Genomic DNA, 12,763 nt, shown 5'->3' with positions numbered 1-12,763 from the left:
TATTTATGCGTTGCAATCACGAGACGATATTCATCACAAGGACAATGAAACGAGCGGAATTCAGTGTAACGAAACATGTACTCGTGCATAACATATATTTATATATATACATATAAAACGAGTCACGAAACGCGAAACTTCGGAAGATACTTCATCTCTTATTTTTACGATAATTTATACAAATTGTTCAGGTGGTGCAATTTTTCAGGAGTCTTTCCACCATTTTATCATAACGAACCGCAATAGGAAACTTCACACAGGTGTCAGGAGAGACGATTTTCAATAGTAAGTATATTTTTTTCCATTATCACACGTTTTTTTATATCCTGCCGTTTGCCTACTAGTCTGAAAGTTTTAATCAAAAACTTTTCCCATTTCCAAGTATCCGCGTTCCGTCCGTGATGACAGGGAATATAATAATAATGCTCGTGGATGATAGGTACAGGCAGGTCCGACTATCGACCGCGGTATTCCGATAAATCACATTTCATTTTTAAGATCGTTGATTCTTTATTTAAGGAAAATCTGACCAAAAAAAATGCCCACATTTCATTACGATTTAAAATAGATAGAATAACTCCGAGTCGAAAAAAGCGACTGAATTGCTCGCGCAAAATGGAAAAACTTGTAATATTAGTCACGTCACGGTGTAACTGGATAGTGTAATGAAACGATATGAGACTCGTCGACGAAATTTGCATGGCATTTCTGCGTAGGTGGATCAGGTTGAATATCTGCGCCATTCCCAGACACAATGCCTATTTGTTTTGCCGTTGCCTAGACGTTCATTGATCCGCTGTTTGTCCGCGTTCCTACCTACATGCACGTAGATACAACGCACTCTGCATGGAGGCCAGGGTGTGACATGGGAACTGGTAATAAATGCTGAGCGCCACCCCCGCGCTTCCTCATAATTCACTCACTTTGCTTATTTATATGTATATGTATATACGGCCTAGCGATGTTATACTAGATACACATACTAGCGGAGGATTAATTGCTCTATTACTTTAAATTTGCACGAGGCAAATCTGGCTTATGGAACTCACGCGCTAAATATTTTGCCGAAATGTACATACACGTGCCGATTTTGGCTTCCGGATGCGGATCACGACCTGCAGCCGTATTGTAGTACCCATTGAACCCATTCAACTTCACCAATACACGCAGTGGTACACATTGCACATGGGGCTTCGTCACGTTTACCGTCGACGAAGTTGATTCGACGACAATTTTTCGCTGTTTTTAAAGCACCGGAAATGAAACGAGAACGCCGAACATGAGTCTGGGCAAAAACGTTGAAAAAAAAGTATTTTCGAGTCGGTTGCCGGCTGTTTGCATAATGTTTGAAAATATTATATTATCAGATCGAAAAGAAAGAAGAATAAGAAAATATAAAGACATTTCAGAATAAAGTAACGTTCGTACTCGAGCTCCTCCTCAGATATTCCCCCCGCAAGGCGAAGCACTGGCAGTAGTCATATTCCGTCTGACTGTTCAAGATTCCTAAGCAAATAGAATACTTGAAACTTTCCCCTCTGTAATCAAAAGCAAACTTCCCAGAGCATGAGGTTGGCAAAAAGACGGCGACGAGGAATTTCAAAACTTTTCAAAGATCTGCGAGGGCTGCTGATGCCGATTTCAACGTCGTCGAAGAGAAGCGCAACAGCTAAGCTTATGGCGATAAAAAAGCCCCACATCGCGTACATTTACGTACACTCGGCTTCTCGTCTTCGACCATGTAACAGTCAATTTTCAATCCCAATACCGTGCGTACGAATTTGACTGACGTTCAGAGTGTATTTTGCGATACTTCGCAATTGATCCTCTGCACCGAATGACCTGCAAAATTCTGTAGGTATCCCAAAAGAGATCGTCTCCATGAAAACGCGACTTACGCTCTTATAATATCGTCTATGTCTTTCCAGATCATTGTCGCCATTTAATGTTGGGAGATAAACTTGAGTCTATCAAACCTTGTCCCTCTTCCGACAGCGAGTATAACAGCCGTACACACCTTTGAGGGGGGTGCAGAGCGATCGACGCACGCAGGATCGACGGACTTTTATGAACCCAGGAAACGACGATGTTGGTTTTTAGTTATGGTCCAGCGAGCTTTGGCGTCGTTCGATTATTTTTGTAGCAGATTTTCGAGGGAGTGAGGAGCCGTTCTCTCCTCTGACGGTGTGCCTGTTGCAGGGTCCCTTGCAATAACGGCATGCGATAGTCCTGAAAGGATCTTCGTAATTGTCGGTTGGTAGGTGGTTTCAGGTACGCGCTCCGCCGGGGCTCCTCTTGTTCTGCAATATTGATTTCCACGTCTGAGGGACTTTCGGCGTTGTGACCCCCCATCGCACGCTCTTCGACACCGTGAACCTGCAGCACAAGGCCTCTTGTTACGACGACCACGGCTTGGGATTCATCTCCGATGAATAATAGCTGGGGGTATTACGTAACATATTGTTATCTGGCGATACGGTTTCTGCATGGTCCGAGAGGTGGGCAGATGCCTACACTCCGCTTCACAATTACCAGCTCTTATCGAGATTAATTAGAACAGTCAAAGTGATTCAAGTCACGCCGTGTCCGCACATACGCGGGACGTGATACCTACACGAGTGAGAAAATCAGCCCGTGTCATCACGCGTGCGGAAAATGCACCACCCTTGCCTTTTCCGATACGCGAAACATTTCGGAGCGATAGGATGTTTCGTTAAGTACCTACTATACCTACCAGCTACTTTGGAAGTACCATGCACGCTCACAATGCTTCGTTACTCCTGCACCTTGATAATTTAATCAACGTTCAGGCTACACACCGAGCAACGCGCCAATTGTACGTGTAAAGTCTTGACTTTGTTCCCTCGGGGTAATCCAGCGATGAACAAGTACTATTATTTCACTTTCTGCAACAATATATATATATATATATATATAGAGGACACATGTATGGGTGTATATAGATATACATATAAACTGCATCCTCTTGTAGTTTCGCGACTAGAATCAGCGGAGTGGCTCTTGTTGTTGTTAAAGTAGCGCGGTAACTCCTGGCGTCTCTGAGTCTCTGAGTTAAAATTCATTGTCTTTATCACCTGCCCATTGTTCTATGGAAAATAGACAAAGCATAGCATTTATCACGGTTATTTCCGTATCTTCAAGCACCAGACGTGGATTCGCCAACGTCTCACCTTTGAAAGAGACGATGAAAAGTGTCCTCTCGATTGTTTCTGCTACGCAATTCGAAGTTGGCAAAAGTTCGTTAAGAGGTATTTTGTGTATTTTTTTTACGATCAAATATGCATGGATTAGTATGCAAAACTAGAAGAAACAAGTTTCAATAATTCATAAAAATGCAAATAGTCATTGTAAAACTCGACATTTGTCGTCCACCCTAAAAAAATTAGAATAACGCTTATTTTCAATTGAAACACACTGCTCTTACAACGCACGTCACATAATTCGATCAATATGTTGAGGATGAATCGCTCAGGCTCAGACTCTTTCTAGCTGTTGATTGATACTGTGGAATCGATTTATCTTCAAGTTAGTGCGAGTACTGCAGAATAATCAGGGGTCAGTCGCGACGGTATTTTAACGAGGCAAGTTAACGGATCCAACTAGGAAGAGAAGTGAGGATATGTATACATGGGTATTAATATCTCGGCAATTGAGGGATGAGGAGGAGGTGGGTGAATGATGGCCGCAAAAGGGCGGAGAAGGGAAGGGGAGAGGGAGGGGGGAGAGGGGGGGGGGTCGGTTGCGAGCAATTTGGCGTTGATGATGATTAATACGTGGGAAATGTGACGTCACTTCCCGTCCAAACAGACCCTCCCTTCTTCCCTCTCGCGCCGTCCGTCGGCGACGGTGTAGGTCTGATGGTTTGAGGTGGGAAAACGAGATAGGGATAATCGGAGTGAGGAAAAGAGCAGTCCGACAGCCGGAGGGAGATGCAATATTTTTGTACTTTGTTATTGGGAATGATTAATTTCAATCGCCCGATGTGTTGCGAAAGTTCGGGTGATACAAACAACTCAGAATCATTCTTCAACTCCACTGTTAATTGTGACGAAGGAAATTATCTACATAGTTTTGAAGTTACTCGTTTGAAACGAGACATGTTTGTTCGAACCAGATATCCGGAAATCACGTGGGCGTCTGTCTGTCTGCCTGGTTTGTATGAAAAAGAAAAAAGGACCTGAAAGGTACTTCAAGGGTTCGTCCACTTGTCAGGCACTCACAGTTTCGTCTTTCTACTACACGCATGCTTGATATTCACATGAAAATATGAATGGTCATATGTATATTGTTATATCGCGGAGCTTCTGATAAGAGATTTATCCACGTATTTTCTGCGAGTTGAAAGCCTTAAGAATCGCTTTAAATATTTTTCAGTCAAAGTGGAAACCTTTTATTTAATTATGATTGATATTTTGAATACTTATTATCGGAACAGAAAGTGTCGCACGTCGTTATGGCCGATAAAACACAAGTGTATTATATCTTTATCCGTATTGCTTTGGGAGAATAACAATAGAATTGCAATCCAAATACATATGTATATCGAAATTATTACGGATTAACGATCGCTTGGATAACGCCGAAAATAATGATAACAAATTGAGGTCAGGAAACTGAACGTGTATTTCTGCCTGGGTCAAGTATTAATTGGGGGTTAATCGGGTGAATTGATGGCCAAGACGTGGATTGGAGTGATCTTTCCATTTCCCGAAAAAGTTAGTTTGCAGTAGGAATCGGTCGATTGTATGGGGCGATAGCGCCGGTAGGCGTCATTCAAACTGATTCAGTCGCAACTGGTAAGGGGATGAGAAAAAGAAGGAAAGAAAGAAAGAATGAAAGCGAAGGGAACAAAAAATCACCACCTACGGAAGAGCTGTGCCGCGGAAGTTTAGGCTTTACGGTTGTTCTTTGAAGCTTGAACGGTGGCAATTGAGTCCAACGTGGTCGAGGCTCTGATGATGGGAAGAAAAAAAGTACGATACACCGACGGAAAAGCGCTCGAGTGAAACGAGAGTTAATTAGAAGCGAGATTCACCAGAGCTGTAACTACAAAGCAGAGTCCGACGGTATTTTGGTGAATGAACTTTATCTTAGGGTGGAAAAGCGGAGAATCTTTAAAAGGAGATAAAGAAAACCTCGAGCTTTCCATGAAAGGCAATTCGCAAAATTAATTGTCAATGATATTCTTCACGATTATACTTTTGCCGTAAGTCTCATATATAAGATATTACTGACAACAAGTGATCGCCAATTCGTGTACCGATTGGGAATCATGATACTTTCTACCTTGCCAAATATATTCTCATATTGCGGTGCGGGAAAGGGTTAAAAAAAATTCTTGCCATTCGCCGAGATGAGATTTCCGTCCGTTTCATTTTGCTTCTGCTTGTTTCTTTATTTACGCCACTTCGTCGTACTTTTATCAAATAGAAGCCGAGTTTGTTAGGCGGGAAAACGCGGTGCCGAAAGCAGGGAAACGTCTGCCACCGAAAATGGTTGACGCGTGTTTTCGCATACGCAGGATCCACGTCATACAGCTTCTTTGCTGTCCGCATACCAATGACCACTTTTGATGCCTGTTCGCAGGGCTTCGATGGGCGCCGATGAGCGTTGGAACTACGCCACGAACCTCTCGGCAGCCACTCTGAAACAACCCCAACTGGTCGAGCCCGAGGCGTCGGCTGACAAGAACTTTGGTCCTTTTTCCTCTCTTCCCTCACTCCGAGTATGTTTTTTTCGCGATTTTCTTTTTCTATGGTTACGTGAAAAAAATATCGACGCTTGGAGGTTTCAGATGTGGAGGTGATGGCTGTGAGCCTGTATGTACGTCATGTATACCTATGTACACATAGGTACATGTGCATGTATACAGAAGCCAATACCCAGGGCAGAAAATTGTTTTTTCCCGGCGGCTATTTACCCAGCATTCGCTGTGAAAGAAGAAAATAACAATTTCACCCTCAGGTATTTCGAAGGATACAAGCGTATGACAGAACGCGGTATTGGCGAAATCGTTGACAAATGACGAACAATCAATCTGCCTCGAATGGTATGATGAAGAATTAAGCCAGCATTTCTTCTCTGGAATTGACAGTTTGATAGAATATCGTGATTTGGGTATTATCATCAGGATCTTACCACGATGGCTTTGAAAATGTTCCCTTCCTCGAGACAGTGCACGAGAATCTTTGATAAGAAAAAGAGCACATTTCCCGCGTCCAAAAACTAATTAAACCCTTCAAAGAATGCGCCAGAAGTATTTCAATTCTTTCACATTATTATAATTAGGTATAAAACGTATATTTGAATTAAACAGTTCTTAGTTCATATAAATTTTCAAGAATATACATGCGCGAGTTGCTAAGAAACTTGATGTTTTCATAGCCGCCATTTTAATGGTCACAAAGGACGTTCGATTATTCGATAACTGAATATTCATACCCAGCGGTGAACAAGGGTCTAAGAAAGTCTCGAAGATCACAAGCGAGAAGCTTCGTTAATACCCTGCACCCGGGAGTGTAAAGTCGAGTGGCTTTGTGAGCTTTTTCTGCAGTAATTGAGAGGCGGTGAAGCTGGTGAATAGCAGAGGAGCTAGAATCGAACTAGGTTATAGACGAGAGGAAAATTGGAGAAGAAGCATCGGGAATCCCGCCTTTCCAATACCTCGGATACCTACTTGCTTCCATTGCTGCGCACGTAGCTAACTCTGTCATGATATTCCCAGTGACAATGTTGCCCATTACACTAGCTTACCCTCCAGGACACGTGTGTGCATGTGTGTGTGTGTGTGTGTGTGTGTGTGTACTCCTTTACTATAGCCACTGAGGATTACCGGGGTTGCCGCTAAGGATGCGCAGAGCTTTGGAGGAGCAGAGTAGCTGTAGACCAGGTCGCGCCCTGATGTAGTCTTCCATGTGTATTCATTATTGACTATTATTTTGAAGGGGTGTAAGCTGCAGGGTCTTGTGGTCCTGCAGTCGGTTGGCCCATCGCCATAAAGCCGCAACCACCAAGGTGTCCCTGGTACCGCGGCAGAGAGCAATTTGATGCTCATTAGACTCGTAATCGAATTGGGTTTGAAGTGTTCCGCCACCTTGTTGGGTATAAGGAATTGAATTGAAGACAAAAAAAATTGAAATAAAAAAGTAAATTGTACGCTTGTTTATCTCTCGTTCATTTAAAGCTCCTTCGTCAGCCATTTTCTTCCTTGATCATCCTGCCAGCCTATCCGCGATAACCGGTGCAAGCGCAAGATTGAAAATGAGCCGGGAAATTAAAAGCATAACAATAATCTGAAAGCTTTTCAATTTTTCAGCATACCGTAGTGCCTGGGTTGCTGCTACTTGCTGACGTCCTGCGGAACCGCGTGTCTGCAGTTCGTCGTAGGTATTATTTTCTTTTCAAATTCCACGCTGGTGAAACTCATCGCTTTTACTGCAGCAGAGCGGCTTCATTATTTTCCGCAGTTCTGCAGCCTGTAGTTGTTTCTTTATCCCGCTTACACGTACCTGGTAACCATGGTTTGAGGTAAGACCCAATCAAACGGCGAGCCACGAATAGCTCCGACTAATACCTACGGGGGCAAAAAGATCTTCTTCGACGATACATAAAACATCTTCAAATGAAAATGTTAATGCAGCAGAGGATAATACGCCTCGACTTCACTTTGATCACACGGCTAGACTTCCGATCGTATCTCGAGTCAAAGGAAACTAACTCGCGATTTCATCTCGCTCGAAAAATCGAACGATCACCTTGCGGCAGAAAAACGTGTTCAATGTCGATATCCCGAGATGTTTGTCTAGTCGGTCATTTGAGAATACAGAAATTGTAGATTATTCTGCCCGGTATAGCTACTTATGCACATGTTCCCACCAAGGGATGAATGCTGGAGTGATGTGAATATATCTACTTTAAAACCATCCATCAAAATACGTTCTCAAACTGTTTGAATTGATTAACATATTCCATAAACAAGCAAATAAATATTTGAACTGAATCATTTCACTTTATACTCTTGCGCATCGCATCCATATTCGACATATGTCGACATATTCTGGACGAAAAAACGGGTTATTTGGCTGCTCAAACACTAAGCAGTAAATAGTTGATGACGTCATTTCTGCGTCACATTTCACGGCTTGCGTCTTCCGTGATTGAGAGGAGGTCAGAATTTTCGAGTGAAATGAACTCGACGAGCTCGAAATTCGCAATAACTCTCGTAATGCAGAAATTCATTCATGCCCAAAGGACGAGGTGAGCTTGAAAATGAAGCAGGATGAAGAAGGATACTCAACGGTCCAATTCACGCAGTAATTGTTACTCAGGGCACGTGATTGTGCTTCGGGTTATATGGAAGGGTTCAAAATTCAAGGATTCGGAGAATCAGAAACTATAAAAATTAAAATTTAAACGGCAGTGCTAGTTAACATGCAACGGTATTTCCAACTACGAAGAATATCGACGTAACTGTCCACCCTTCTCCCGATTGTGTTGGAATTTTTGTGTTTTCTCCTTCGTAAAGTTATGAGCAATATCATACTTTTTTACGAGGGATCCTAAAAAAAGATGGACTCCCCACCCCCTCTCGTACGATTCGACATGAAATGCCGGGAAAAATTCTTCCCCAGTACTAACGAGGCAAATGATATTGCTTTCCATCTGCTTTGCCACTTGAAAGGTCGAAAAACGATAAAAAATTGTATAAAAATGAATTTCGATCGAACGACAAATTAATTACAAACAATTTTCCTTTCATTTCCACCTATATAAATCTCTACACAATTTTTTTTTTTTTAAATCCAACACGCAATCGAGAGTCGAGGTTAAACTACATCTATAATCTCGTTGAACTAGTGCAATATGAAGATAAAAAAGCAAAATTAGAGAAGCAGAAGACGACAGGCTAAAGGTCTCAGGGTGACTTGAAAGGAGGAGGAGAAAGCGAGTTTCGGTTGGTGAGTTGAGCAGTGGAGAAACGAGGGTTGATGGTTGGAGGGAGCGGGAGCAATTCGACGCACTCGGTAAGTTTGAATCAGGCCGTGATGTCCGTGGAAAGTTTGACACTTGAAACGCATCTTAGCCGAGATGAATTCGACCTTGGCTCGGATATGGGGTTCGCTGATTACAAGCCCGAAACTCCACTTCCAAAAGCACCAGGTTCTCGGGAGAAGCGAGGGGCTCGATATCCACGCCCGGGAATCTGGCAGGCGGCGCGAGCATTTTGATCCTGAGGGAAAACGTCCGCCTGAATCGCAACCAAAGGACTTTGCCACATCTCAACTTCCCCCGGCCAAGCCTTCTAGGAGAGAACTGCGGTGCATTTCGCTCCGGAACGATGTTCCGAGAGGAATCCTCCACGGGTTCCAAGTGCACGAAATATATGCATCTGGCGGTATAGATATATCGTTTCTCTTATTCAAACTCCTGAATTGAATCACTCTCGTGCATGACTGTTCCAGAGAGAATCGACGTATTTCTGCAACAGTCTCCGAGCTTCGTTTCACCCCCCCAATGTGGATTCGAATGGTGCTTTGTGGTCGAGAAATAGACTTCATTCACCATAAATGAGGAGTTGGGATATAAGTGACTTTTTTTTCAATTTTGTTACTCACCGGTGGTCGTGATGAGCGTCAAGGAGTAGAGAAGGCTGCTGCTGAAGGTCCACCGATGATGGCGGGTCGGATGCTGCCCGGTGGTAGCAGGAAGTGCCTGGTAAAGCTGTTTCCTGAGAGTGTGAACGAGGGTATTTTGGAAATCGAGGATTTCCTGGGCAGCCAAACGGGTCCAGTTGTCCTTGTAGAGTATATTAAGGTCCTCCGTGATGCTCCACAGCTTTTCCACCGTGAGTGAACGGATCTCTGCGCTCAGAGCAGCCGCTTCTTCCGGTCCAGACTTCGAGGAAATTACGGCCGACGAGTCCTACGCACAGACTATGAGCTACAGGTGGAGCTTCGACTTATATTTCTTAGGTGCGAAGAGTACCAAGTATGTAAAAATAAGACAGCAAAAATAAGTAGGGAAGCTGCTTCTAGTGCCTGATTTTTTCTCAATGTGAGTCAAATTCCTCAAGGACTTGTCACTCACTGATAGAAAAAAATTCGCGACGAGACGTGGTTAAAATAAAAATTATTCCTTAGCCATTTTCCTTTTATACTGCCAGACGGGTTGTTCAAAGTAAAACGACCACGTGATATAGTCTCAACCTAATTTCCATCCCTTGCAAGGATAAAATTGATGGAAATTACCTTTCTTCATTGGATTGGATCTCTTTCACTCTTCTTGGAATAGTATGAGTACACTGATATGATCCAATATAGTTTAATCCGCTGCTTGTGTTTTATGAGAATGTTATTTTATGAGACCGGCCCGCAGATGCTTGAGCTAATCCGTGCAACGTTCTTATAAGCATTTGTGAATCGGAAAACGCAGGTATGGTTTTTCATTAATCTAGGCCAAAATTGAAATTGAAAATTTTGTAATAAACCTCGGCGACCTTCCTCGACGCGTTATTAATTTCAAAATACCAACAGACTACGATATTTTTATTCCGCAGTATTTATAGAATAGTATTTTTCTCGCCACATGATATATAAAATTGCATCATAACCAGTGCAGTGTAAAAGTAAAAACTTTCAGCGGTCCAACACGTTGATGCAGAAGTCGAGAAAAGTCCAAGAATGCTAAAGTTTGGAAGTTCAACAAGTTAAAATTTTACAAATTCCTTTAACTCCATAATTGACCGATCAAAAAGTTGGGGAACATCAGTATTCCCGCAGGAGGCGAGAAATTTGAGTCGAGAGAAGAGAAGAGAGAAAAAAAAAAAAAACAACAACAAACTTCCCAAACCAACGTTTGCGCACTCGAGTTTAGCTGTTACAGACAAAACCTCCCCTTGAACATACGCAAATACATTCAAGAATCTACACATTTAAATTTTCTACTCCCCGCGAGCTTGCGACAAACAATTTTTATCCCGCAGTTTTCAAAGCTCGGAAAAAAGTTCTCTGATCGAAAACGCGACGCCGTTGAATCGTAAAAGGCTACAAATCTCACCGACTGCAGGCCGCCTTCGACAGCCATGAAGGTGAATGCTCCGACGAGGGTGTAGGCCAGAACGAAAATGCATACGCCAAGGCTGGTCAGCAGACTCGGAGACGCCGACGCCGTGCATGTGCAGCAGCAGCACAACAGCTCCGCGGCGCCGTGGCCATCGTCCGTCGATCGACCCGGGCAGCATGTCTTGTGATAATATCCGCCGCTGCCATTACGACCGCCGCTGTGATCCCCGGCATGCATTGCGGGAGTCTGGCTCTCCTTCGAGGGTGGTCAGTGGCGGAGGGCGGTGGTCCCGGCTGATGAACAACGCGACGACCGCGACGCCGGCCTCCAAGACTACGGGCAGCTCTGAAAAGTCACGGAAATTTACTTGCTGGTTTCATTTTTTTTTTCTCTCAAAGTTAATGGAACGTTACAGGAAAATCGGTTACATAGCGCTGTACGATTGATCGATTTATCGGCAACTGTGCTTAATCGATTGATTGAGTTTTTCAATTCATTGGTTAAACGACGCTTTCGATTCGTATTTTTACGAATTATTACGAGGTGACTTCGATTAATCGTACAACACTAGTTTCAACATTGTTGGAATATATGTTTATAGACGTTACTATTGTAAGATGATTTTTAACAAGTTAAACATTATGTAGATGTTAGCAATGTTAAATTTGGTTTTTCTACGCATTATACTCTGTCACTTAATTAATGTTTTTATATTGATTTGTTTTTTTGTTTTTTTTGTTTTTTTTTTTCACCAACATTAAATCACTTATCGTAAGTGTTACAAGAAAATGTAGCGACCATACTAAAAAAAAAAAAAAAAATAGCAATGTATACCTACTAGATTTTCGGGTCACAGTTACTAAATTCGATTTCATTTTTAATCCGAAACTAAATTTTTCGACTATGGTAAAATACGAAAATAGTCAAAGAGACTGTATCGCAAACTTGGAATAATATTCCAAAGCTTCTTAGAATGAAAATTTTTGTCTATTCTTGATTATTGTATATCTAAACAGACGGATTGTTCCAACTTTTGTCCAGAATCATTGATATATATTCTGATTATGTTTTTCCCCGACAACTCTTTTCATCTTCTTCACCGCAGCCAGAATTTCTATTTTTTTTAAGCGCTGCGGCCACCTTGCTTAAATCGTCCGTGATTTACTCATGACTTGTAGTATAATTAACGGTTTTAGTGGTGAGATAACAAGGGCCTCAAATTAGAGTCGCAGGAATTATAATTGTCATTCCAGGTTTGTACCTGAGGATTTTGAAGGAATTTCGCAGCGTCAAGTGTTCTTAAAATCTATTATTCGGAGGCGGGTTTAATCAGGAGACGAAACAATTGATTGTTGGAAAATTCACTGGGCAGATTGTTGCGGAATTCCGTTACGCATCAAGCGCCGTGAAGTTCAGAATTGCCGGGTATTTCCTCGATCACAGCTGTGTTCAAGCGAGTTTAAGCACGTGCGTTGTGTTTCATCCCCAGCAGGGTCAGAATGCGGATAAATTTCAGGCATTCCAAGCCGTTTGGACCAGTGGCCAACCCTCGTCTCCTCCAAATACAACCTTGAGTTTCAATTTCCTGGTATAACAATTCACAGGATGATGTGAATTGAACTCTAGGAAACACATTTGTATTTCCTTGGTGAAGGAAATTATTTCTTCCATTTCTCAGTCA

The 12,763-nt window shown here is 42.6% G+C and overlaps 1 protein-coding gene across 2 annotated transcripts in view; it reads right to left on the bottom strand.

The window, feature by feature from the left end:
• Positions 1-12,763, bottom strand: part of LOC124407711 (two pore potassium channel protein sup-9) — a 155,222-nt gene that overhangs the window by 23,874 nt on the left and 118,585 nt on the right. Inside the window, exons 2-3 of one of the 2 annotated variants that reach the window (XM_046884132.1) lie at positions 11,077-11,427; positions 9,636-9,942 (exon numbers count right to left, since the gene is read on the bottom strand). In XM_046884132.1, coding sequence (XP_046740088.1) covers positions 9,636-9,942; positions 11,077-11,319 — 550 coding nt within the window. In that variant the 5' untranslated portion in view covers positions 11,320-11,427. Of the gene's footprint in view, positions 1-9,635; positions 9,943-11,076; positions 11,428-12,763 lie in introns of those variants that run through there. The other variant, XM_046884133.1, reaches the window with a different exon arrangement.

The sequence above is a fragment of the Diprion similis genome, chromosome 6, assembly GCF_021155765.1.
Source record: "Diprion similis isolate iyDipSimi1 chromosome 6, iyDipSimi1.1, whole genome shotgun sequence".
Classification (NCBI taxonomy): Eukaryota; Metazoa; Arthropoda; class Insecta; order Hymenoptera; family Diprionidae; genus Diprion; species Diprion similis.
The sequence above is the reverse complement of the archived record's forward strand: the minus strand, read 5'-3'. Positions and strand labels throughout refer to the sequence as shown.